The sequence below is a fragment of the Haliotis rufescens genome, unplaced genomic scaffold (assembly GCF_023055435.1).
Source record: "Haliotis rufescens isolate VD_foot unplaced genomic scaffold, xgHalRufe1.0.p SCAF_2, whole genome shotgun sequence".
Classification (NCBI taxonomy): Eukaryota; Metazoa; Mollusca; class Gastropoda; order Lepetellida; family Haliotidae; genus Haliotis; species Haliotis rufescens.
The window spans coordinates 53,829,086-53,851,947 of NW_025963890.1; the positions used below are offsets into that span (position 1 = coordinate 53,829,086).

At 40.0% G+C, this 22,862-nt stretch overlaps 1 protein-coding gene across 1 annotated transcript; it reads right to left on the reverse strand.

Annotated features, from left to right (window-relative positions):
- Nucleotides 1-3,113: 3,113 nt before the first annotated feature.
- LOC124140681 (prolyl 3-hydroxylase OGFOD1-like) lies at nucleotides 3,114-22,718 on the reverse strand. The gene is made up of 13 exons (XM_046508374.2): nucleotides 22,444-22,718; nucleotides 20,642-20,793; nucleotides 19,363-19,409; nucleotides 17,986-18,086; nucleotides 16,053-16,172; nucleotides 14,477-14,568; nucleotides 13,815-13,943; nucleotides 10,763-10,876; nucleotides 9,668-9,747; nucleotides 8,759-8,949; nucleotides 7,343-7,474; nucleotides 4,816-4,874; nucleotides 3,114-4,294 (listed from the first exon to the last, which is right to left on the reverse strand). Exons 1-13 carry the CDS (start codon nucleotides 22,595-22,597, stop codon nucleotides 4,148-4,150), a joined length of 1,518 nt encoding a protein of 505 aa, XP_046364330.1. The 5' UTR covers nucleotides 22,598-22,718; the 3' UTR covers nucleotides 3,114-4,147.
- Between the last annotated feature and the right edge of the window lie 144 nt (nucleotides 22,719-22,862).

Below are 22,862 nucleotides of genomic sequence, written 5' to 3' on the forward strand. Positions count from 1 at the left end.
TAGATATTTACCACTTTCCTGAAACCCACAAGCACAGGTATGGTGCTGACAAACTTGGAAATATAATCAGGACAAACCAGGATTCGAACCCAAGATCATAGGTTTCTGGCTTGCTCAAGGGACGCAACTCTGCACAGCAAATTGCAGCACCTTACACAGCTATGCCAGCCATGTGATGGTATACCAGCATTACAATTCCACTGGAGGTGAACTGTTTACAGTATACTAGCTGGGTAGTATCCGTTCGTTGATTAACATCACTCAGTTCGAAGCCACCAGACAATAATGAAAACAATACCAACAAATGGAAGATGCACTGTATGAAGAAGTATTTCACAGCTGAAGATAGACAGCAGAAATTGAGTTGGCAAATGTTTTCAGCAGTCAATGAGACTTCTCTTGATGTAATCTGTGATTGAAATAGGGAGTGAGTGAGGTTTTACACCGCTTTTAGCAATATTCCAGCAATATCACAGCGGGGGACACCACAGACAAGAACACGGGGGACACAAGAAAGGGGCTTCACACATTGTGTGTCTGAAATCGAACCGGGGTCTTCGGCATGACAAGTGAACGCTTTAACCACTAGGCTACCCGACTGCCCTATCTGATCAAAATAGCTGCCTGCCTCCTAGCAAAATGCCAATGACAACAGTAGTCAATACATATTTATTTCTACGAATCAGCAAGTCTGTTCAGGCGTCGTTTCATGTAAAAGTCTGCTGTTTTCATTTTATAGTTTATCGGAAGTGTAAAAAATCTTTGTAGTAAATAAGAGGAGGCAATCTTTGACTAAAACAACAATTATTAAGAAGCTTAGCCGAACATGTGGCATAAAAATAACAACAAAATGATACATATTTCTTCAGTTATGGCAAGGTACTATATCATCTTCTGATAATCAATTGACACAGCGGTCCTGTGTTTTTCAAAAATCAGTTAGCTCAAAGGGAAGAACTTAGTTAATCCTTGGCTATGAGGTGAGGTGAGGTGAAATGGGGTTTAACGTAGCGTCCAAGATTATTGCACTTATATAGCGACGTGCAAGCACGTGTGTATGTGTGTGGCTGCTTGTACTAGTCCGGACTGATGCCGATTTATAGTACATTTACTAGCACACTGAGATATCATGCCGCAGTTTAACATGAATACCCCATTCAGACACAGTATACTGACTCTGAGCCGACCAGTCCTTGTTTTAGCCCCAAAATGCCGAGCGCCAGACAGGGTAAGAACAAGTACCATCTTTTAACGTCTTTTGGTATGAAACTACAATATAAAGTAAATCATACAAGAAGCAGAGATGAGAACAAATTTGAACTTTTTTAATTCATGATCATAAAATGTACTACATTTCATTGCATGTAACATTACAACAAATCTTGAATAAGAGTCTTATAGGACAGACTATACATACATATAGATATACACTCAATAGCAAGGCCAGAATAAATTAGTCATCAAACTATCACGGCCACCAGTTCATATTCTGGATGTCGAACGTGGATACAGCTTAAAGACAGGGAGAATTTTGCGATTTTTGGCAATTTGTGTTTATCATGTTTTGATGAAAATATATTTCCCAATGAGCTTGAACTAGTGTTGTTATACTGTTAGTTACAGTACCATATGGAACGTAACATTCAGCGACTAAACCAAACTTGTCTAGACCAATACAAAGTCAAGCTTGTAGAATCCAATATGAAAAGCGTAGCGTACTGCATGACAACGACTGGTATAGGTTTATAGAATGACACTTCTCACAAAGATATTTCTGGTACTGATGAAGTAGAAAAAGAATGTTTCTCAGGCATATTTTACTGAACATTGAGGAGGAAGGAAAGAAAACAACAGTGGTGAGAGGGGAACCTTTCATCTTTTTACCCACAAACACGTATAGAGAATCTCACCCGAGTGTCTTTTGATATCAAATATATCAACACGAGTTGATAAAAGTGGAAAAATCCGAGGCTTGCCGAGGATTTTTGCCACTTTTATCAACGAGTATTGATATATTTGATATCAAAAGACACGAGGGTGAGATTTTATTTATCATCCAACATCATTCTTTCAACTTTTTCAATTTGTAGACAGTAATTAGCAGTGTCTACAGTGTAAAAAGTACTGCAAACAGCTTCAGTAGCAGAGCCATTAGTGATGTCATTTGATTGTGACGTCATGGTAACCCAGATGTCACAATGGTCTGCAAAGCATTGGGATGTAATTTCATTGCAGCGATATCTACAGTGTAGATATCGCTTGATCTCATCCAAGCGATATCTCCTGTGGGAGCCAGTTTTGGATGATAAAAAATGATCCCGTCATGCATACACTGAAATTGACTGAAGTTTTATCATTTATTCAAACATATAAAAGTCAGAAGGAACGGGTGCATAGTCAGAAAGAAAAGGAACGTAAGTGGCTTTTTGTGTAACCATAGAGCTTTAGATAATTTTTGTCCTTAAACAATATATCACTTGACTAACCATGGGTCCGGGTAGTCCTGTGGGTACCCGGGTCCTACTCTGTACCAACCTGGCACACATCGAACTCAGCCTTTTATGCAACATTACAGATGTCAGATTCATGTCACATGACATGGGAAATTTGAAAATATTCTCTTATTAAAACTTTGAAAGGCATTTAGAAGTGATACACAAAAGGAAAAGAACTTAAGGATGTCAACTTCTTTGTTATGAGTAACAGCGTTTAGCATGTTTAGTAGTATATACTTACTCCCTCATCAGGTGAAGGGGTGGTGGGGTAGCCTAGTGGTTAAAGTGTTCGCTCGTCACGCCGGAGACCGGGTTCGATTCCCTACATGGGTACAATGTGTGAAGCCCATTTCTGGTGTCCCCCGCCATGATATTGCTGGAATATTGCTAAAAGCGGCGTAAAACCACAATCACTCACTCATCAGGTGAATATTTATACTATTCACCTGATGAAGGAGTAAGTTTATACTGTGAAACGTTGTGTTCCTCAAAACAAAGAAGTTGACATCCATAAATTCTCTTCCCTATTCTCTTATTGGCCATAAAAATAATGCGGGTAATTTAAAGTGACACCCTAATGCCTGATCAACATTCCTTTTTTTCAAAGCCTAGTACATGTAGAACTAAACACGAGTAAATAACAGAGGACAACAAATACTGTTAAAATACATGATCAGAGATAACATACATAACAACCTCACAACACATGGGACATAATTAGTATGATTAGGTCGGAGCAAACTGATCATGCTGATCACTGTGTGTGTGTCTGTTTATCGTGTGTGTGTTGGAGTGTGTGCTCATGTACATATCATGCATCGTAAGTAGGCTTCCAATGCCACTGCATCATCCTACCAAGGTTCAAAAAAGATTTAACACATAATATACTCACTGGCAAAAGAAACGCAAACCAAAGAAACATATCGAGAAGTATGTACGTTAAGAAGAGATGTTTCCAATGTGTACCACTTAATGACAAAACTAACAATCAGTCAAGTGCATATGATTTCCAGACTTTACAAGCTAATCCTGCATGAGACCAATGGTACATCTCGAGTCATGGATCTATGACGCTACATGTGATGCGTTCTTGAGTGTCAATTCACACATCAGTATAATCGTTTGTGCGTCAAACCAATCTCAGATCTCTTGAATATGAGTCATTTTTCATGTATTAACCAATGAGTATGGTATTTGCGTTTCTTTTGTTGGTAAGTATATAAACCATATACATATTTTATCTAACCAAATTCGTGTAGTTAATGGTCATGAGGCCTGCACATGCTATTATATTGACAGTGTACATTTATTGTTCTATGTTTATCAAAATTAATACATTTTATATAATTTATCAAAAAGCAAGCAAAAAGCAAATACTGATGTAATGTATTCATTTATGTCCTGGTGGCGAGTTGATGGATCCATTAGCCACAAGATTAAACGACCACCGAGACGCCATCTCTCTCCTATAACAAGAACAGGATAGGCACAGAACAAGTGTACATGTTTCTGAAGGATATTTTCCAATTTTTTTTAAAAATAATCATATTTAACTCCACAATTCAATTTCTACACATGTCAACTGGTCATTTTTGTATTTGTGTGGGTTCCCCATGCGACAGTGTCTTTAACATATTCCGTCTCTCTTCATCTCACTCGTAGTACACAGTAGCAATGTCAAAGAACTTGGTGTCGGTTGTTCGGGTGATCGTGTGGTTCACGTGTTTCACAAATCGGAGTGTTTCCTTGTCCCTGTATACCAGTGCCAACGAGTTGTCTGACGGACACACGGTCAGCAGCTGGAACACAAGATATCAGACAGTTTCATAAATGCATGAATATTCATCATGCATAAATAAGAAGTATAACCACATCTGATTTCTTGATTTCTACTCTAGTTATCAACAATGTAACAATGATGCGGATCAAGACACAAGAGCAAAAATAATAAATGATTTTGAAGGCAATCCCAAAGACAGAATTCTCAATAATGTGTCTTCAATTAAACTGCTTTCGTCCGTATTATTTTTACATTGCTTTGAGCAGTTTGTTATTGTAGTGTTAGCATAAGGCAGGCGTAAAGCTAAGGATGTTAACTACAGAGTGACTAGTGCAGATAGACAAAGGATCACGACCAGGGTAAATCTGGGATTCAAACCCACAGCCTAACGGCTGTTACACTAATGTTCCACCTGGGCCCATTCAGGAGTCTTGTTCATGCTTGGACTAAAAATTATTGTAACATAAACAGTGATGATTTCAAATAGAGGGCAGCTTTTACTGCAGGTAAGTATTGTGCGATGACTGTATCGAATCCTACCTCTTCGTCTTCTCCCTTAGCTATGTAAGTTGTGTAGCCACCGTTGTCAGAATCCCAGTCTGGAACAATGAATGTCATTCTCATCCATTCATGATTTTATATTTCATAGCCCTAACAGCAACACCTAGAAGTTATGTATCATGTAAAAAGGTTTATATCACTGACATGCACTTTGTTTATACACACTCTCCTGAAAAATAGGGGATTATGAAACAAAATGTTATGATTGGTTGTCAGAACAAATATCAGCTTTAAACATGACTGCCAGAGATCAATCTCACTAAAATCAGATCTGAGTTTTCGCTACCGCTAATTTTGACCGACCAATGAAATGACAGACAAGAAATCAACATTAGCCAATCAGAAGGCAGCTTTCTGGAGCTTAATTGGCCAGAGATAGAACGGTTTTGGAGCCGAATCCTAACATCCCAACACACCCGAGACATTGGGCCTGGACCATGCAATCCCTCTATGCACGTGGGCAGGAGTTCGTTCTTGGTTTTGAAAAAATAGTGAAAGGTCGCAAATGCCTCTGAGCCATTAATATTTTTTATTTCTTATTTTCATATTCCACAATAAAATGTAAGCTCTCTACTCTTGCTTTAATATAGCATTTGTGATCAGATTGAGACTGTGTCGCCAACACCGTGACAAACGCCCAAGGGATATTGGCATGTTTCAAATGGCTAGAACTTGGCGAGAAGTCAATACGTTCAATGTGTCTCAGTCTGTGATTTGCAGACACAAAAAGTTAATGATCGGATCCACAAAGGGCGCCTTGGTCAACAACACATGTCCATGATCAATTTATCAGAAACCAGGCTTAAAGAAAACTAATTGGTGTTCATTTGCGCCAGGCCGCCAAAGTTCAAGTTATCGAATAACTACAACTAATCTGTATGTTCGTTGACCACACAGTTGCCTCCCTTGAGTTGTACCACCGTTAACAAATCAACATATTCTAGCCACAAGCCAATCGTGTTTAGAGCCAATGGTCATGTGTAATGTTTCCATATTTGTAACGATTCCCTCTGGACTTTCTGGAGAAGCATGGATGTGTCTGGAAGCGTCCTTATGAGCATCGTGTAAACATCGATGTAAGGCAACATGACAGATTTGGGGGTGGATGTGTAATGTGGGGCTGGATGACTATAACTGCAGAACGCCACTGCATATATTGTACACAGAAAGGTCACTGGACAGTACTACCGAGACTACTGCACCAATATGTATGATGTGGCGCTCCATACTGGTCCTCTTTTTCAAGAAGGCAACGCTCTTGCCCTCCGTGGACGTATCATGACTGACTACCTCCAATCACAAGGATGTAATGGCCAGCCATGAGTCCTTTTCCTAATACAGCTTGACATGCGGAGATGTGAACCCTGGCGTCAAAGAACACCCGCTACATTAGCCACGTGCTGCAAGAGGAGTGGACAAGACTTCCTCAAATTGTCATTGGACCATTGATTTCGACCATACCATGCCATATAAACGAATGTTTGACCAATCGTCCAGGGGGTATGATCAAGTCAACATTTACATTTTACTACACCATCCTGTCATCTTCTTGGATGTTTGCACCCCTACAATACACCGCCAACTGGTTCTGCTTATTGACATTTTACCTTTTTCTTATCCATCCACTTACATCACTCGACACCTCTTTGTATTTCTGTAATGATGTGTTATTTTCAAATATCCCCTACTTTTTGGGGAGAGTTAACAATACAGTAAACAACGTTTAACATGAATATGCTTATAACAAACTGACAGATATAACAAACTGTTATTTTGATCCCTGCCATCCGTTGCATATATGCTGTATGTGTACTTCTAATGAACTACGGTTATAACAAAGTAAAATTAATGGGACATTAGTTATTACAATGTTACAAAGGTAATGTCATTTACAAATTGTAGCTATGCAAAATATTTTAGTTTCTGGACTTCGTTCCACACTTTGTTTAAAAACCAATAATACAGTATATTGACTTTATAGGCAAGAATTTATATGTATGAATAGCTTTACATTTCTTGAATGCCATATACCACAATTTTATTGACATACATACATACATACATACATACATACATACATACATACATACATACATACATACATACATACATACATACATATATATGCTGTATCTGCTGAGATGAATAAAGAAGGAAAAGATATTTTTAAATAATTAAATTTTTTTAATGGTCCCTTTGAGTTTGTTATAACCATAGTTTACTGTATGTATAGCATGTAAAGAGGGGGCTGTTTGACAGAAGAAAGACAAGGGACTTTTGACAGGCACATTGTCCTAGACTATGGCCAAACTGACCTCATTGATCCACATGACACAGTAATCTCCAGCCATGCCAAGTGGACTGACACAAGACATTCCTAGAACTTGTGTCAATGGTAAACACACACTGGATTATGGAAAGACGTGACTCAAACTTTGTGGATGAATCTGAACGTGACAAAACATCCCATTCCTGCCAGGGTTGAGAGATTGCTTTGATTCCCTACCTGGACATCCGAAGTACATGAAGGCGTCTAGAGCGTACTCGGAGCCCTCGCTGTCGGTGTCATGGATGAGGGTGTAGCTGCCGTGCCGCCACTGCCGTACCACGCTCCGGCACTGAGGACTGCCTCCCAACTCTGAAGAGTTAAATAACACCATCTGTAATAGCATATCATCTTCAACAACTGCTTTCGGGAATCTGAACTGCCAGGTAGAACCATCCTGCTCTATGACAATACCTAAACATAGGCATGACAAGGAGACAATAGTACTACAACATAATATTTGTTGACATAATAGAAATGGAACAGAGTCTGTTCTGAATGGAATAAAGCCTGGTCCCGTTCCACAATGCTAACTTAGTGGTACAAGTACTACTATCATAAGTCAATGGTAAAGAATATATGTTATGAATGGCGCTCGGGTCCATACCCCTTTGCAAGTATACTTCATTCAATTCTGCTGATGTAATCTCTACTGAGTCTATCAGGCCACAAGTGAGCAGGGGCGGTTGGGTAGCCCAGTGGTTAAAGCGTTCGCTCGTCAATCCAAAGACTTGGGTTCGATTCCCGACACGGATATAACATGTGAAGCCCATTTCTGGTGTCCCCCGCCGTGATATTGCTGGAATATTGCTAAAAGCGGCGTAAAACCATAACTCACTCACTCACCACAAGTGAGTGAGTCGTCCTTAACGCTACGTTAAACAATGTTCCAGTTATATCACCAGGGCTTTACCCCACGCACAAATGTGCATCCTGTACATACAATGTTGAGATTGGTCACAGAAAATTAATACACTGCGTCCTGAGACACACACAATAATATTCATTGTACCTACAGTGCATAAATATGATTCTGTCATGCCTAAGGGAGGCAACTCTGTACAACAAATCGTAGTGCCTCAGCTGATTCTGACCTTGTGGCCCTCCCCACCCCTCCTCCAACATCAGGCCACAAGAGTTTAAGTAGACAATTCATAGACATTTTCTCAGAAAACAAATGATATGCTTGTTTGGTTTGTTTGTTTGTTTGTTGTTTAACACCGCACTCAGCACTTTAATGGCAGTCAGTGAATAATTGAGTCTGGAACAGACAATCCAGTGATTGACATCATGAGCATCGATCCACACAATTGGGATACGATGACATGCATCAACCAAGTCAGCGAGCCTGACCACCCGATCCCGTTCGTCGCCTCTTACGACAAGCATAGTCGCCTTTAACGGCAATCATTGGTTGCTGAAGACCTACTCTACCCTGGATCTTCACGGGTCTCAATGATATGCATGAATATGCTCCTGACAAGTATACTGCAAAATAATCTTAGCACTAAACCTATCTTAAAGTATTTCTATGTACATAAGTTAAAACAGTGCTAGTGAAGAAGCAGAGCCAAACAGACTGGCTCAACAGGATACCTTTACTCTGATTGCCTGTTCCATTAGAGGTGTCAGCTGCCTCTTCCTCATCATCGGACGACGGCGCTAACTCATGCAGTTTGAGTCCTGTCAGGTTGGAGAGAATAAGGAACATGGCATCGGACTGGAGGAAGTTGACACACTTGGTCAGGACCTCTGGCCTATCCCCATCGATGCATGCATCATAGTTTCTGAAAAAAAGTACACAAAACATGGAAAATATAATACGTCAAGGCCAGAGAATAACAAGTCTCAATTATCCGGCAAAACAAATTCCACTGGGTGTAAAAGCCAAAATAGCAGTGACACATATATGAATGGGTCTCTGAAAATCAGTGATGACACCAGGTGTTTTGGGGAAAAGTGTAAATATATCCTGCTCTACTGGTAGGAATGATTTCATGACACTGCTACAGTTTTTGAGGATGCAGGCCTGATGTACCATAATTCACTGACGATTGATTGTTTGTTGTTTAATACCACATTCAGCAATATTAAAGCCTCTAAATAATCAAGTCTGGACCAGACAATCCAGTGATCCACTCGATCGAGGCACCATGACCCACAAACCAAGTCACTGAACCTGACCACCTAATCCATCTAGTCAAGTATAGGTTGCTAGGGACCCAGAAATTTATCTTGACCCGTTCAGAGGCTGATATTCGGCTCCAAATTCGGCAGCAAATGACAGTAAAAATTCCAAATTTGAATGACAAATTTCTTATTTCCCCAGAATTTACAAAAATATGTTTCATTTGTTTCAATTTTGTCTGCAAAGGGCACTTAGTATGGAAATGACAGAGATGGACCAGCCAACACCCATGTCAAGGGCTCCTGTAACAAACAGGAAACTGGGTGTGTTTTCTGGAGGCTTTGCGACACAGATGATGGTACATGCTACTTGCCCACCTTTTGTTTGCAGGGCCCTGTGGGGACCAGGACACACCCACATCACTCATTGCCTGCAGAACCGTCTTGTACTTCTCATCCTGTAAACAACCAATTCTTCAGTACATATCTTTTAATGCACATACTTCACTGCATCTGTACATATCCTTTACTGCAACATATCCACTACTACAACCTATTCTCTTCTGCAACATATCTTTTACTGCAACCTATTCTATACTGCAATATATCCACTTCTACAACCTATTCTCTTCTGCAACATATCTTTTACTGCAACCTATTCTATACTGCAATATATCCACTACTACAACCTATTCTCTTCTGCAACATATCTTTTACTGCAACCTATTCTATACTGCAATATATCCACTACTACAACCTATTCTCTTCTGCAACATATCCTTTACTGCAACATATTCTTTAACGCAACATATTTTCTTCTGCAACATGTCCTCTACTACAACCTATTCTCTTCTGCAGCATATTCTTTACTGCAACATATTCTCTTCTGCAACATATCCACTACTACAACCTATTCTCTTCTGCAACCAGGCAACATATCCTTTACTGCAACATATTCTTTAATGCAACACATTTTCTTCTGCAACATATCCTCTACTACAACCTATTCTCTTCTGCAACATATCCTATATACTATTGTCTACAACATGCTACATTTGGTTATCAAGAGGGGGAGATCAGACCCCCTGGACACCCCCCTCCTCTAGATCGACCGATGTAGTTAACTGTATCTCAGCATATCCTTTACTATATAACTTATACAACAACACTTGTAGTGCCCCATATTCACCTTTGAATGCATGCTCCTAGCATATAGCACAGAGATATTTACAACCTTGTCGCAACTCACCAGCAAATGTGTGCTTCTTTCATAGCCTGAAGATCATAACTTTTGGATAGAACTGTTTTACCAGTTGTAATGTCTTAGAAGCATCAACCAGTACATAACCCACTTGTTTAAAGTCAGTTCCTTCAGCTCAACATAATACTGAAGTTACATCTTCTTAAGGCTCCTTCTGTTTCCTGTCTACAAACTTGTTTCTACAGTAAACGCCTACACCCTCATGGTCATACCTGGAGAAAATCCTTCAATTCAATCTCTGAATCATTCTCGAACTTCTCCTTAATATCAGCCTGAATCTCGGGGTTGAGATAGATCGGGTTGATCCAGCTGTACAGATCATCCTCCTGTAACCATGGCAACTGGGTGAATAAGTGATATACTATTTTGCAGAAATAGTAATAAAAACAGACACTTTTTTGAAAATTCTCATGATTCATGTCTGGCTGAAAACTTGTGTTATAAAATCAGATATTTTAATTCAGTTAATTAGTTTTTTATAACTTGTTTCAGATCTGACCTGTGTAAAATAATGAAAACAGGAAAAATGAATGAAATAAATCCCACGATTGCAAACTGAAATGTTGACAATAAAAATCTGCATGCTATACATCCAACTACAAGACTGACATGACTGTGTATGGCACCATAGGCAAGAAACCTTCTTAAGAACAGTCAGCATGATCAGACGAGCTGAATATGTAAGGTGGGCATGGTCAGAGGTATTTTATCTCTTAAACATATATTTTAAACTGTTCAACATGTTCAAGGCATGTGTTAACACAATTCACATGATTCAACTTGTTCAAGGCATGTGTGTACACAATTCACATGATTCAACTTGTTCAAGGCATGTGTGGACACGATTCACATGATTCAACTTGTTCAAGGCATGTGTTGACACGATTCACATGATTTAACTTGTTCAAGGCATGTGTGGACACGATTCACATGATTTAACTTGTTCAAGGCATGTGTGTACACGATTCACATGATTCAACTTGTTCAAGGCAGTTGTGTACACAATTCACATGATTCAACTTGTTCAAGGCATGTGTGGACACGATTCACATGATTCAACTTGTTCAAGGCATGTGTGGACACGATTAACAGGATTCAACTAGTTCAAGGCATGTGTGTACACAATTCACATGATTCAACTTGTTCAAGGCATGTGTGGACACGATTCACATGATTCAACTTGTTCAAGGCATGTGTTAACACAATTCACATGATTCAACTTGTTCAAGGCATGTGTGTACACAATTCACATGATTCAACTTGTTCAAGGCATGTGTGGACACGATTCACATGATTCAACTTGTTCAAGGCATGTGTGGACACGATTCACAGGATTCAACTAGTTCAAGGCATGTGTTTACACGATTCACATAATTCAACTTGTTCAAGGCATGCGTGGACACGATTCACATGATTCAACTTGTTCAAGGCATGTGTGGACACGATTCACATGATTCAACTTGTTCAAGGCATGTGTTGACACGATTCACATGATTCAACTTGTTCAAGGCATGTGTTGACACGATTCACATGATTCAACTTGTTCAAGGCATGTGTGGACACGATTCACATGATTCAACTTGTTCAAGGCATGTGTGTACACGATTCACATGATTCAACTTGTTCAAGGCATGTGTGTACACGATTCACATGATTCAACATGTTCAAGGCATGTGTGTACACGATTCACATGATTCAACATGTTCAAGGCATGTGTGGACACGATTCACATGATTCAACTTGTTCAAGGCATGTGTGGACACGATTCACATGATTCAACTTGTTCAAGGCATGTGTGTACACGATTCACATGATTCAACTTGTTCAAGGCATGTGTGGACACGATTCACATGATTCAACTTGTTCAAGACATGTGTGGACACGATTCACATGATTCAACTTGTTCAAGGCATGTGTGGACACGATTCACATGATTCAACTTGTTCAAGGCATGTGTTGACACGATTCACATGATTCAACTTGTTCAAGGCATGTGTTGACACGATTCACATCATTCAACTTGTTCAAGGCATGTGTGGACATGATTCACATGATTCAACTTGTTCAAGGCATGTGTGGACACGATTCACATGATTCAACTTGTTCAAGGCATGTGTGGACACGATTCACATGATTCAACATGTTCAAGGCATGTGTGGACACGATTCACATGATTCAACTTGTTCAAGGCATGTGTGGACACGATTCACATGATTCAACTTGTTCAAGGCATGTGTGGACACGATTCACATGATTCAACTTGTTCAAGGCATGTGTGGACACGATTCACATGATTCAACTTGTTCAAGGCATGTGTGGACACGATTCACATGATTCAACTTGTTCAAGGCATGTGTGTACACGATTCACATGATTCAACATGTTCAAGGCATGTGTGTACATGATTCACATGATTCAACATGTTCAAGGCATGTGTGTACACGATTCACATGATTCAACATGTTCAAGGCATGTGTGGACACGATTCACATGATTCAACTTGTTCAAGGCATGTGTGTACACGATTCACATGATTCAACTTGTTCAAGGCATGTGTGGACACGATTCACATGATTCAACTTGTTCAAGGCATGTGTGGACACGATTCACATGATTCAACTTGTTCAAGGCATGTGTGGACACGATTCACATGATTCAACTTGTTCAAGGCATGTGTTGACACGATTCACATGATTCAACTTGTTCAAGGCATGTGTTTACACAATTCACATGATTCAACATGTTCATGGCATGTGTGGACACGATTCACATGATTCAACTTGTTCAAGGCATGCCTGGACACGATTCACATGATTCAACATGTTCAAGGCATGTGTTTACACGATTCACATGATTCAACTTGTTCAAGGCATGTGTGTACACGATTCACATGATTCAACATGTTCAAGGCATGTGTGGACACGATTCACATGATTCAACTTGTTCAAGGCATGTGTGGACACAATTCACATGATTCAACTTGTTCAAGGCATGTGTGTACACGATTCACATGATTCAACATGTTCAAGGCATGTGTTGACACGATTCACATGAACGTTTGCTGGGACTGTGTACAATGGTGTATATGATATACTTCATCAAGTATAGAAAGAGGGGTCCACATTAAGTGACTTCTTTTGTCTATAGGTAATTGGGTACTTATGTGTCGTGTTCAGCAGTGAGACAGGTGGAGACTAAAATCAAATGCTTATTTATCACGGCCTAGTGGCAAATCCTCTAAACAATGACAACATGTTTACTTACATCTATCGTGTTGGGCGAGATGAGGGGAGGCAGGGACTCCACGAAGGGTTTAGATCTGGGTACAGCGGGACCATGGTACCAGCCGCTTACAGACAGTCGACACTTGCTCTCCGACAGAATCTCAGCCACCTGTAACGAATGAGTTAGATACATACAGAATTGGCATGCATGCAACATGCTTTGAATGAAATCCTGATCCAGTGTGCTGCATATGATTATGTCAATGCCAGACATGCCCTACAACATGTGCTTGGCATACAGTTCAAATTAATTTAGAAAGTTACAAGCCAAAACAAATGTTTAAGTACATCTCTAGGTTGAATAAGTTGCATAAAATGAAAGTCACAAAGTTTGATGATGGATAAACAGTAGTCTTCTAGTTTGCACACTATGATTCCAAGGGGCACTTCTAAACATCTGTATGAGTGCCCCGTGGCACACTTGACAACATGGCATGGGTTGTTGCTCCTGGTTGCAGTCACTCACCTGATGAGTGAGTGAGTATGGTTTTATGCCGCTTTATAGCAATATTCCAGCAATATCACGACGGGGGACACCAGAAATGGGCTTCACACAATGTACCCATGTCGGGAATCGAACCCGGGTCTTTGGCGTGATGAGCGAACGCTTTAACCACTAGGCTACCCGACCGCCCCTCTCACCTGATGAAATGATGCCTCCGTCACTTCAAAGAACAGCAGACAGTTCCTCTGGGGGCAAACCGACTTGACAACCTTGTTTGGCTGTCCATGCTCTGAAACATGGAACAATGCCAATGACTGACAGCTGCTGCATGAGAAATGTTCCTTCTGTAGTTCCAGAAGTTTGTTTGTTGTTTGTTGTTTAACGCTGCACTCAGTAATTTTCCAGCTATATGACAGCAGTCTGTAGGAAGGACATAGAAGGGACGTAACTCGCTACTGGTGGTGCTACAAACGAGCCACTAAATTCCAGCCTAGTTCGGCAAGGGTGGAAACTGGACTTTTATAGTCAGTTAACTCCCTTGCCTCAGGAAGATGGCATGGAACCACCATGTCATAAGTCTAAAAAGTCCACATAATATCGAGCACCATTGTGTCAAATTCTTGCAGGTCTCCCTTGCAGTGGCACATTCATGTATCAACATTTTTTCTTAAAAGCGTTCAAATAGACGTAACACCTTTTCAAATGTCCTTGTCTTTCTTTGAGGTTCCAGTCATTGACCACAGGTGTAAAGTTGCCGTAATAATACTTAAATACTTCAGATGCTATTTAACTCACATCAGCGTCTCATAATCAAAAGGAATATAAAGTTGCTTCATGGTTTATTAAACTGAATTATGATGAACATTTGTGTCAATTCTCAGAATGGTCAAACCATTTTTCTGGTTCCAATGAGTTCAACATGAGTCCATGGGCGGATACAGAGGGGGGGTGCGGGGGTGCGCACCCCCCCTTTTTATTTCGAAAAAAATCTTTATTTCTGTATAAATTACCACCAAAGACAATAAATAGATCTTAATTGTGCACCCCCCCTTTTCAAAAAAGCTGTATCCGCCCATGTGAGTAACCAATGACATGAAAGTTTTGAAGTACATAGTTTCATTTTCAACTTTATGACAACATTGTAAGTGAATGGGTATGGTTTAATGCTGCTTTTAGCAACGTCCAGGAACAGGGAACAGCAGAAAAAATGAGCTTCATACATTATACCCATGAGGGGAATTGAACCTGGGCCTTCAGCGTGATGAGCAAACACTTTAACCACTAGGCTAGCCCGCCACGCCTACAGGTTAAACTCCACCAAATCAGAATGAGTTGTTCCCCGTCGTGGAGACCCTTCAGTGCCTTTCAGACATCTGGCAGCTGTGATTCCACGATTTTGTGTAAGATTTTTATGTTTCTTATAATGTACATCTATCCTGTTATTAAAACTGACCATGTTTTTCAATATTTTGTGCTGTCTTTTTCAACATGATGACTTACGCTGAATGTGACAACAGATATTTTCAAGCAAGTGACATTTGGTGCAGAACTGGGTAAGGCGTGTTTAGCGTCCTGTAGTGTGAAAACTAACTTGCAAACCTAGCCATTTTTATTGTTTTCATTGCTGCTTTAAGGCCAGACTGTGCACACATGTACAGGAAATAGCTGTTGAATGCTTGTTGTTTTAAAAAAAATATATCTCACTATAGGAGACTATGGGAAACCATTTGGTTTTGTGTACCCTACAACAAAGTGACAGGTCTATCATCTTACCGTCCATGTCGAAGAGGTCAAGCATGCCGCCATCAGCCTCCCCCCAGCTGTCAGGAACCAGGTAGAAGATGAAGGCAATCCTCCGACCCTCCAGCTCGTCATCGTGACACAGGAGCACATCTGTGTTCACACAAGATAAGAGACAACTACAGAGAGTGAGTGAGGGAGTTGGGTTTTAACGTCGCTTTTAACAATATTCCAGTTATATCGCGGCGTGTCAGCTTAATGTGGGAGGAAAGCCCGAAGTGATGCAGGTCTCAGACGTTTACCACTTCGGTGAAACCCACGAGCACGGGTATGGTGCTGACAAACCTAGAAACATAATCGGGGCGAACCGGGATTCGAACCCACAATCATAGGTTTCTGGCGTGCCCAAGGGACGCAACTCTGCACAGCGAATCTCGGAGCCTTAGACGACTTGGCCACCCGTGCCCCCTCAACTACAGAGAGGCATCATGACTTGTTTTTAGAAACACTGACTTCCTAATCCGGCCATGTAAAAGAAACAATGGCCGTGTCAAATTAGGAATAGTCAAGCTTTATCATGGAAGATTGTGAAAAATTAATCTGGACCAGCTGCACCAATGATTGAAAGCATGAGCAATTATCCCCAGCATCAGTAAGAGTGAGTTGGGTTTAGCGCTGCTTTGAACAGTATTCCAGTTACCGTATTCGACATAATAAGCGCCCCACTCCAATAAGCGCCCATGGCGATATTTGTTAATATATTGGCAAGTGAACAATCCCAATTAGCACCCTTCCAATCGATCAATGTACACAAGACTTATTTATTCGCGTATGATACACACTCGTGTGTTATATGCACCCTTAATTATGGGCAATTTAATTCTGGCAAAATATATCTGTCGTACATAAACATTTCAGGTTGTCAGCTTAAACCACAAAATTTATCTTTCAACTCTGTTTTTTTAAACCAATATAATATTCTAATAAGAGCCCCCTATTCCTAATTTTGAGAGTGCCCTGGGCGCTTATATGTCGAATACGGTATATCAAGGTATGTCAGCTTGATTTTGGGCGGAAAGCCTGAAGACATGCAGGTCTTTGATGTTGACCACTTTGTTGAAACCAACAAGCACAGGTTTCTGGCATGCTCAAGGGATGCAACTCTGCACAGTGAATTGCAGCGCCTTAGACTTTGGAGTAATCAGTGGGGTTAAAAAGAATAATGTTAACAGTACCAGAAGTTCCCTGTCTGAACCTGCAAAAATCAACTGATAAAATGAGTGAGTGAGTGAGTTGTGTTTAACGCCGCTTTTAACAGTATTCCAGTTATATCACGGCGTGTCAGCTTAATGTGGGAGGAAAGCCCGAAGTAAGGCAGGTCTCAGACTTTACCACTTTGGTGAAACCCACGAGCACGGGTATGGTGCTGACAAACCTAGAAACATAATTGGGGCGAACCAGGATTTGAACCAACAACCATAGGTTTCTGGCGTGCCCAAGGGACGCAACTCGGCACAGCGAATCGCGGCGCCTTAGACGACTGGGCCACCCGTGCCCCCACTGATAAAATGACTTGAGTGTGTTTTAACATAACACCCCATCAGACATCTTGTGTCAGAGAGTAAGAATATCATGTGCATTATGTGAATTGAAAGCACTGCTCTCATTGGCCAGCATAGTTTGCTGTCGAAAGTTTCATGTCACCGGTGCATTCACAAATTGCTCAACTTGATATTCTTGGCATTTCAATAATTCGGGGGAAAATCACAAAAACTGTAATTTTGGGTAGGACAAGCAGAATCAATTATAGCGTAATTTCTGGTTCAGAATCATAATGGTTGGCATCTCTTCAGAGACGCTATACATCTTAACAGTAACCATGGTAACAACCAAAGTTTCCTGATGTTTGTGAGACTATTGTCCGCCATGTCTGGTCCCCATTACTACCATGCTGACTGTCCCTTACCTGTGTATTTATACTGAGAGCAGAATATGTCCACATTTGACGTTAACGGAATATCCGTGACCTCCTCAAGCCATCCATGAAAATCTTCATTCAACAGTTTTCTGAAAAGCGTAGGCAGAAACATGAAACAAAACACATGTGACCATAACGACTTCATACCTTATTCAGCAGCAATATATCCTGAGAACTTAAATATCCCTTTTTGAGAATACTGAACAGCAGTTAGTTAAATATTGAATGAATGAATTTTGTTTCATATAGTCTCTACATTAATCAGCCTTGAAGAAAATACTTATTTGGAGGCTTCCAACATCAAAAACTTGCTTCTGATTGAAAAATTGATTTAGCAGCCACTTATGAAATTTCCACACAGCTATAGTCCAGCTTTCAAAGCCATTTCAAAAGTAATTTTCCAAAGTTCATTTCAGCACCACAATTAATATGAAATATGATTTACAAAGGTATAGCTTTTTTGTCATTTCTTCTTTATCACCATATATACATGATATCATGAGATATACCATGGCGGCTCTATTAGCATTATTAGCAGGGTTGAGACACATATATTCTTTACATTTAACATGTTCACAAACTGACATAAAGTCAGGGATTTATCTGGACCTGCTCAGAGGCTCATATTTGGCCCCAAGTCTGCAGCAGATGACGGTAAACATTCCCATTTTAAATGTTTTTAATTTACCAAACTAAGAATAATTTTCACAATTTGCCTCCAAAGAATACTTAGTTTGGAATCCTAGATAAATCCCTGAAAGTATAGGTACCGGTAGTTGAGTGAATACCCCTTATCATGATAAGTGTTCTAATATGCATGATATGTGTACCGAAACTCAAGAAGAACGTGTAGAGAATAGATCTTCAGCAACCCATGCTTGCCATAAGAGGCGACTATGCTTGTCATAAGAGGCGACTAACAGGATAGGGTAGTCAGGCTCGCTGACTTGGTTGATACATGTCATCATATTCCAATTGCGTAGATCAATACTCATGATGTAAATCACTGGACTGTCTGGTCCAGACTCGATTATTTACAGACTGCCGTCATATTGCTCAAATATTGCTGAGTGTGTCATTAAACAACAAACAAACAACACCCTAAACTGTGTAATCAAGTATTAAATGCCATACATGAATTTACATCTTATTTCTTTGCCAGCAGTTGACACAAAGAATTGGGTTGTTTTTTTCACATTTATTTGTCCTTCTCGCATCCTGTTTAGGAACTCATTTAAGCATTAAACTAGTCTGCACTTAAAACCAGAGCCTATCAACAAAATAACTGTCGTCTGCTTCTTGTGACAACTCAGTACAATACTTTTATCGCAGGATACATTCATAAAACAATATTCAATCACTCACTTGAGATGTGCTATGCATGGGGAAGCTGTCTTCTTCAGATCTGAACTCTGCGAAATAATAACCATCTTAAAAGTTTAGACACAAGAATTGCCAACACAAACATTTAACACAACAGTAATCATGATAACAAAAGTACAGTATTCCACATTTTAAGGTCTTATTTCAATGTGGCATTAAATATTATAAGCAGGTAGAATGCTTATTTGTCCCCCCATTATTCAGGCATACAGATCCATACAAGTTCATGAATCATACCGGTAGTCAATGTTCACTCCCAAAGTACGAGTGAGTGAGTGAGTGAGTGAGTGAGTGAGTGAGTGAGTGAGTGAGTGAGTGAGTGAGTGAGTGAGTGAGTGAGTGAGTGAGTGAGTGAGTGAGTGAGTGAGTGAGTGAGTGAGTGAGTGAGTGAGTGAGTGAGTGAGTGAGTGAGTGAGTGAGTGAGTGAGTGAGTGAGTGAGTGAGTGAGTGAGTGAGTGAGTGAGTGAGTGAGTGAGTGAGTGAGTGAGTGAGTGAGTGAGTGAGTGAGTGAGTGAGTGAGTGAGTGAGTGAGTGAGTGAGTGAGTGAGTGAGTGAGTGAGTGAGTGAGTGAGTGAGTGAGTGAGTGAGTGAGTGAGTGAGTGAGTGAGTGAGTGAGTGAGTGAGTGAGTGAGTGAGTGAGTGAGTGAGTGAGTGAGTGAGTGAGTGAGTGAGTGAGTGAGTGAGTGAGTGAGTGAGTGAGTGAGTGAGTGAGTGAGTGAGTGAGTGAGTGAGTGAGTGAGTGAGTGAGTGAGTGAGTGAGTGAGTGAGTGAGTGAGTGAGTGAGTGAGTGAGTGAGTGAGTGAGTGAGTGAGTGAGTGGGGTTTTACGCCGCTTTTAGCAATATTCCAGCAATATCACGGCGGGGGACACCAGAAATGGGCTTCACACATTGTACCCAACGTACTAGAAATCACAACACTTTGGGCCATGATACAACATAAAATAGCCCCATTGTGAAGTGTCAATATAAAATGGCAGACAGATATATGACATAAGAGAACACATTAGGAAAGTGCTATAAACATGATATAGACACTACTCCCCTTTTGATAGGGATATTTATATCTTTGCATGATTCACAAAACTGATTCTCAAAATATCCATGTCAAGATGTCTTAAAATTTGACCTGACAAGTGCAGAGTTTTCATGTACTGTACTGTGAATCATATTACTTCAAACCTAATCGACACCATGGTTACAGGTAATGCAGCATTTGGGGGAACAGGTAAAAAATATATGTATGTTTCCATGGTTCCTAACCTGTTTGAACTTATATAAGTCATTGTTTTTCTCTGCAAAAGGCACTGCATGAAGTTCAGCTGTCAGATCATCCAGGAAGCTGGAATCTTGTATGAAGTCTGGCAGTAAACTGTGTGTGAAGGGCAGCTGGTTCACACAACACCCGCTGTCATCTGCAAATAATTTTTTAATTTGAACTTTACACGATATACGGCTTTTCCATTGGACGATAGGTCGGTCACATGACCGCGAAATTGAATTGACACAATTTGACATTCATATATTTTTCACGAGACCGTGTTCTTGAAATGACGTAAACATTGACGGACTACTTCCACATTTCTGGGGAAACCCCTGGGAATTCCCTAGCACGAAAACATACATAAGTGTTCTTTCTGATCATTTAGAACCTTTATTCTTGGTCTCAGCGTTTCAGTATACATTGAGAAATGTCGCAAGCTCCAATGTTCATACGGTTTGGCCCTCACTCTACATGCTCTATGAAGGTTCATACTCCAATGAACTCGCACAAAGTGAAAGTCAATTCTTAAATAAATTATTTGCATTCGAGACACATGTAGAGAATTAATCATGTCATCTAATCATAGTCATGGTTTAGACTGATTCAAATGTATTTATACAACATATGAGTATAAACAACTTTTTATGACCTGTGTCATATAGAAATTCAGAAAGCAACTAAGCACTTTGTTGTTGATGTGTAAAAAAATAAACATCACAAATTAATACTCAGTCATTGATGGTAGACAAGGTTCTCGACATAAATGGCACAGATCAAGTTATTTCTTATATGATTATCAAACAGTATGCATAAGATTATGAAAGAAGTCATAACATTCTTGAGTTACATGCTCACTTTTGGGAACATGTGTCAAACATTTTGTATTTCCTGAGCAAAAGTGATAATGCAAAAACATATACCGTATTCGACGTAATAAGCACCCACGGCAATATTTGCTGATATTTTCAACTTTACCTGCTGATTACCGGTACTTCCTGTTGGGAACAATGGGCGTCGACTATGATTTTTACTTATTGTTAATGTGGAGTTGCGTTATCACAAATACGTAGTTATGTAAGTCAATACGTGCAAGCATGCACATAGTATTATTTGTAAGAGACATATATACCTAAAGGGGTAAAATACTGAGGGCCATCGTTTTCTGTGTTCACCAAACCACAGAATTTACAATCTTTAAATTGTTTTTTTTCACACAAATATTATATTCTACTAAGCGCCCCTTTTTTCTTATTTTGAGAATGCCCTGGGTGCTTATTACGCCAAATACGGTAGTCACTTTTCATAATCTCACTTGTTCCATATTCTCATGGAAATACAGGGTTTGAATTACTGCTGGGTTTTTTGCCTCTGCAGGCTCTGGTTAGACAAAATGACTAAAAAAGTACCTGCATTGCTTTAAGTTTGTGGCCTGGTAGGTCATTACATTGCGCCTATTCCCATACCTGTGTCTCATACTGCACATCATCAGCTGGTAATAGTTTTTAAAAATGATTATATTTTGGGACATCCAAAACTTTGATTTTAAGAATAGGTTATGGTCGGCATGCATGAAATGTACACTTATCACATCACCAACGGTAGTGGTGTATTTAAAGGGCAAAATATGCACTTATAATATAGAACATAGGTGATCAATGCTATCGTCCCATATAGTGCATTTGGCAAGAGTGAAATTATTGGGCGCAGCTGTCTGCCATCCACCCGACTAGCTTAATGTCTCGTCTCCTATCAATCATTCTCCAGTCTAAACAACACAAAGTCTTTGATAATATTTTCTCACCATCTGTCACACACTGTTTTTGGCTAAAGGCGTTTTTAAATGTTGTTTTCAGATTTGTCACTTTAGAATTTATTTTCACATCCTCCAGATTTGGCGGTCTGTGCCGTTTTGTGACAACTTCCCCATCAGACACTTGTGGTCTTTTACCACTCATCGTGAGCAACTGTACACGGCGACCCAATGTACAATACTGGAAAACGTCTACATGATCTGTAAAATCGACGCGCAATCCTGTCAGTGCATCCCCGCCAAAACACGTGCATTTGTTGACGGAAGTGCCGTTTTCCGTTATAGTCGTAATATTCTTGAACGGTGTTCCTGATAAAATCTTAGATAAATAATCATGCTTGTCATTCATATCGGAATAGAGTGTTAAAACTGGTAGAAATTAGCCTGTTGAAACAACGCTTCAAATTTTA

Excerpts from the sequence above, each read along its gene's own strand:
- LOC124140681 (XM_046508374.2), bottom strand. The coding sequence starts at position 22,597 with ATGAGTGGTAAAAGACCACAAGTGTCTGATGGGGAAGTTGTCACAAAA. Across the intron at positions 18,087-19,362 it reads CCATGCATAGCACATCTCAA|AAAACTGTTGAATGAAGATT; the intron begins GTGAGTGATTGA and ends TACGCTTTTCAG. Across the intron at positions 14,569-16,052 it reads TGACCTCTTCGACATGGACG|AGCATGGACAGCCAAACAAG; the intron begins GTAAGATGATAG and ends TCCATGTTTCAG.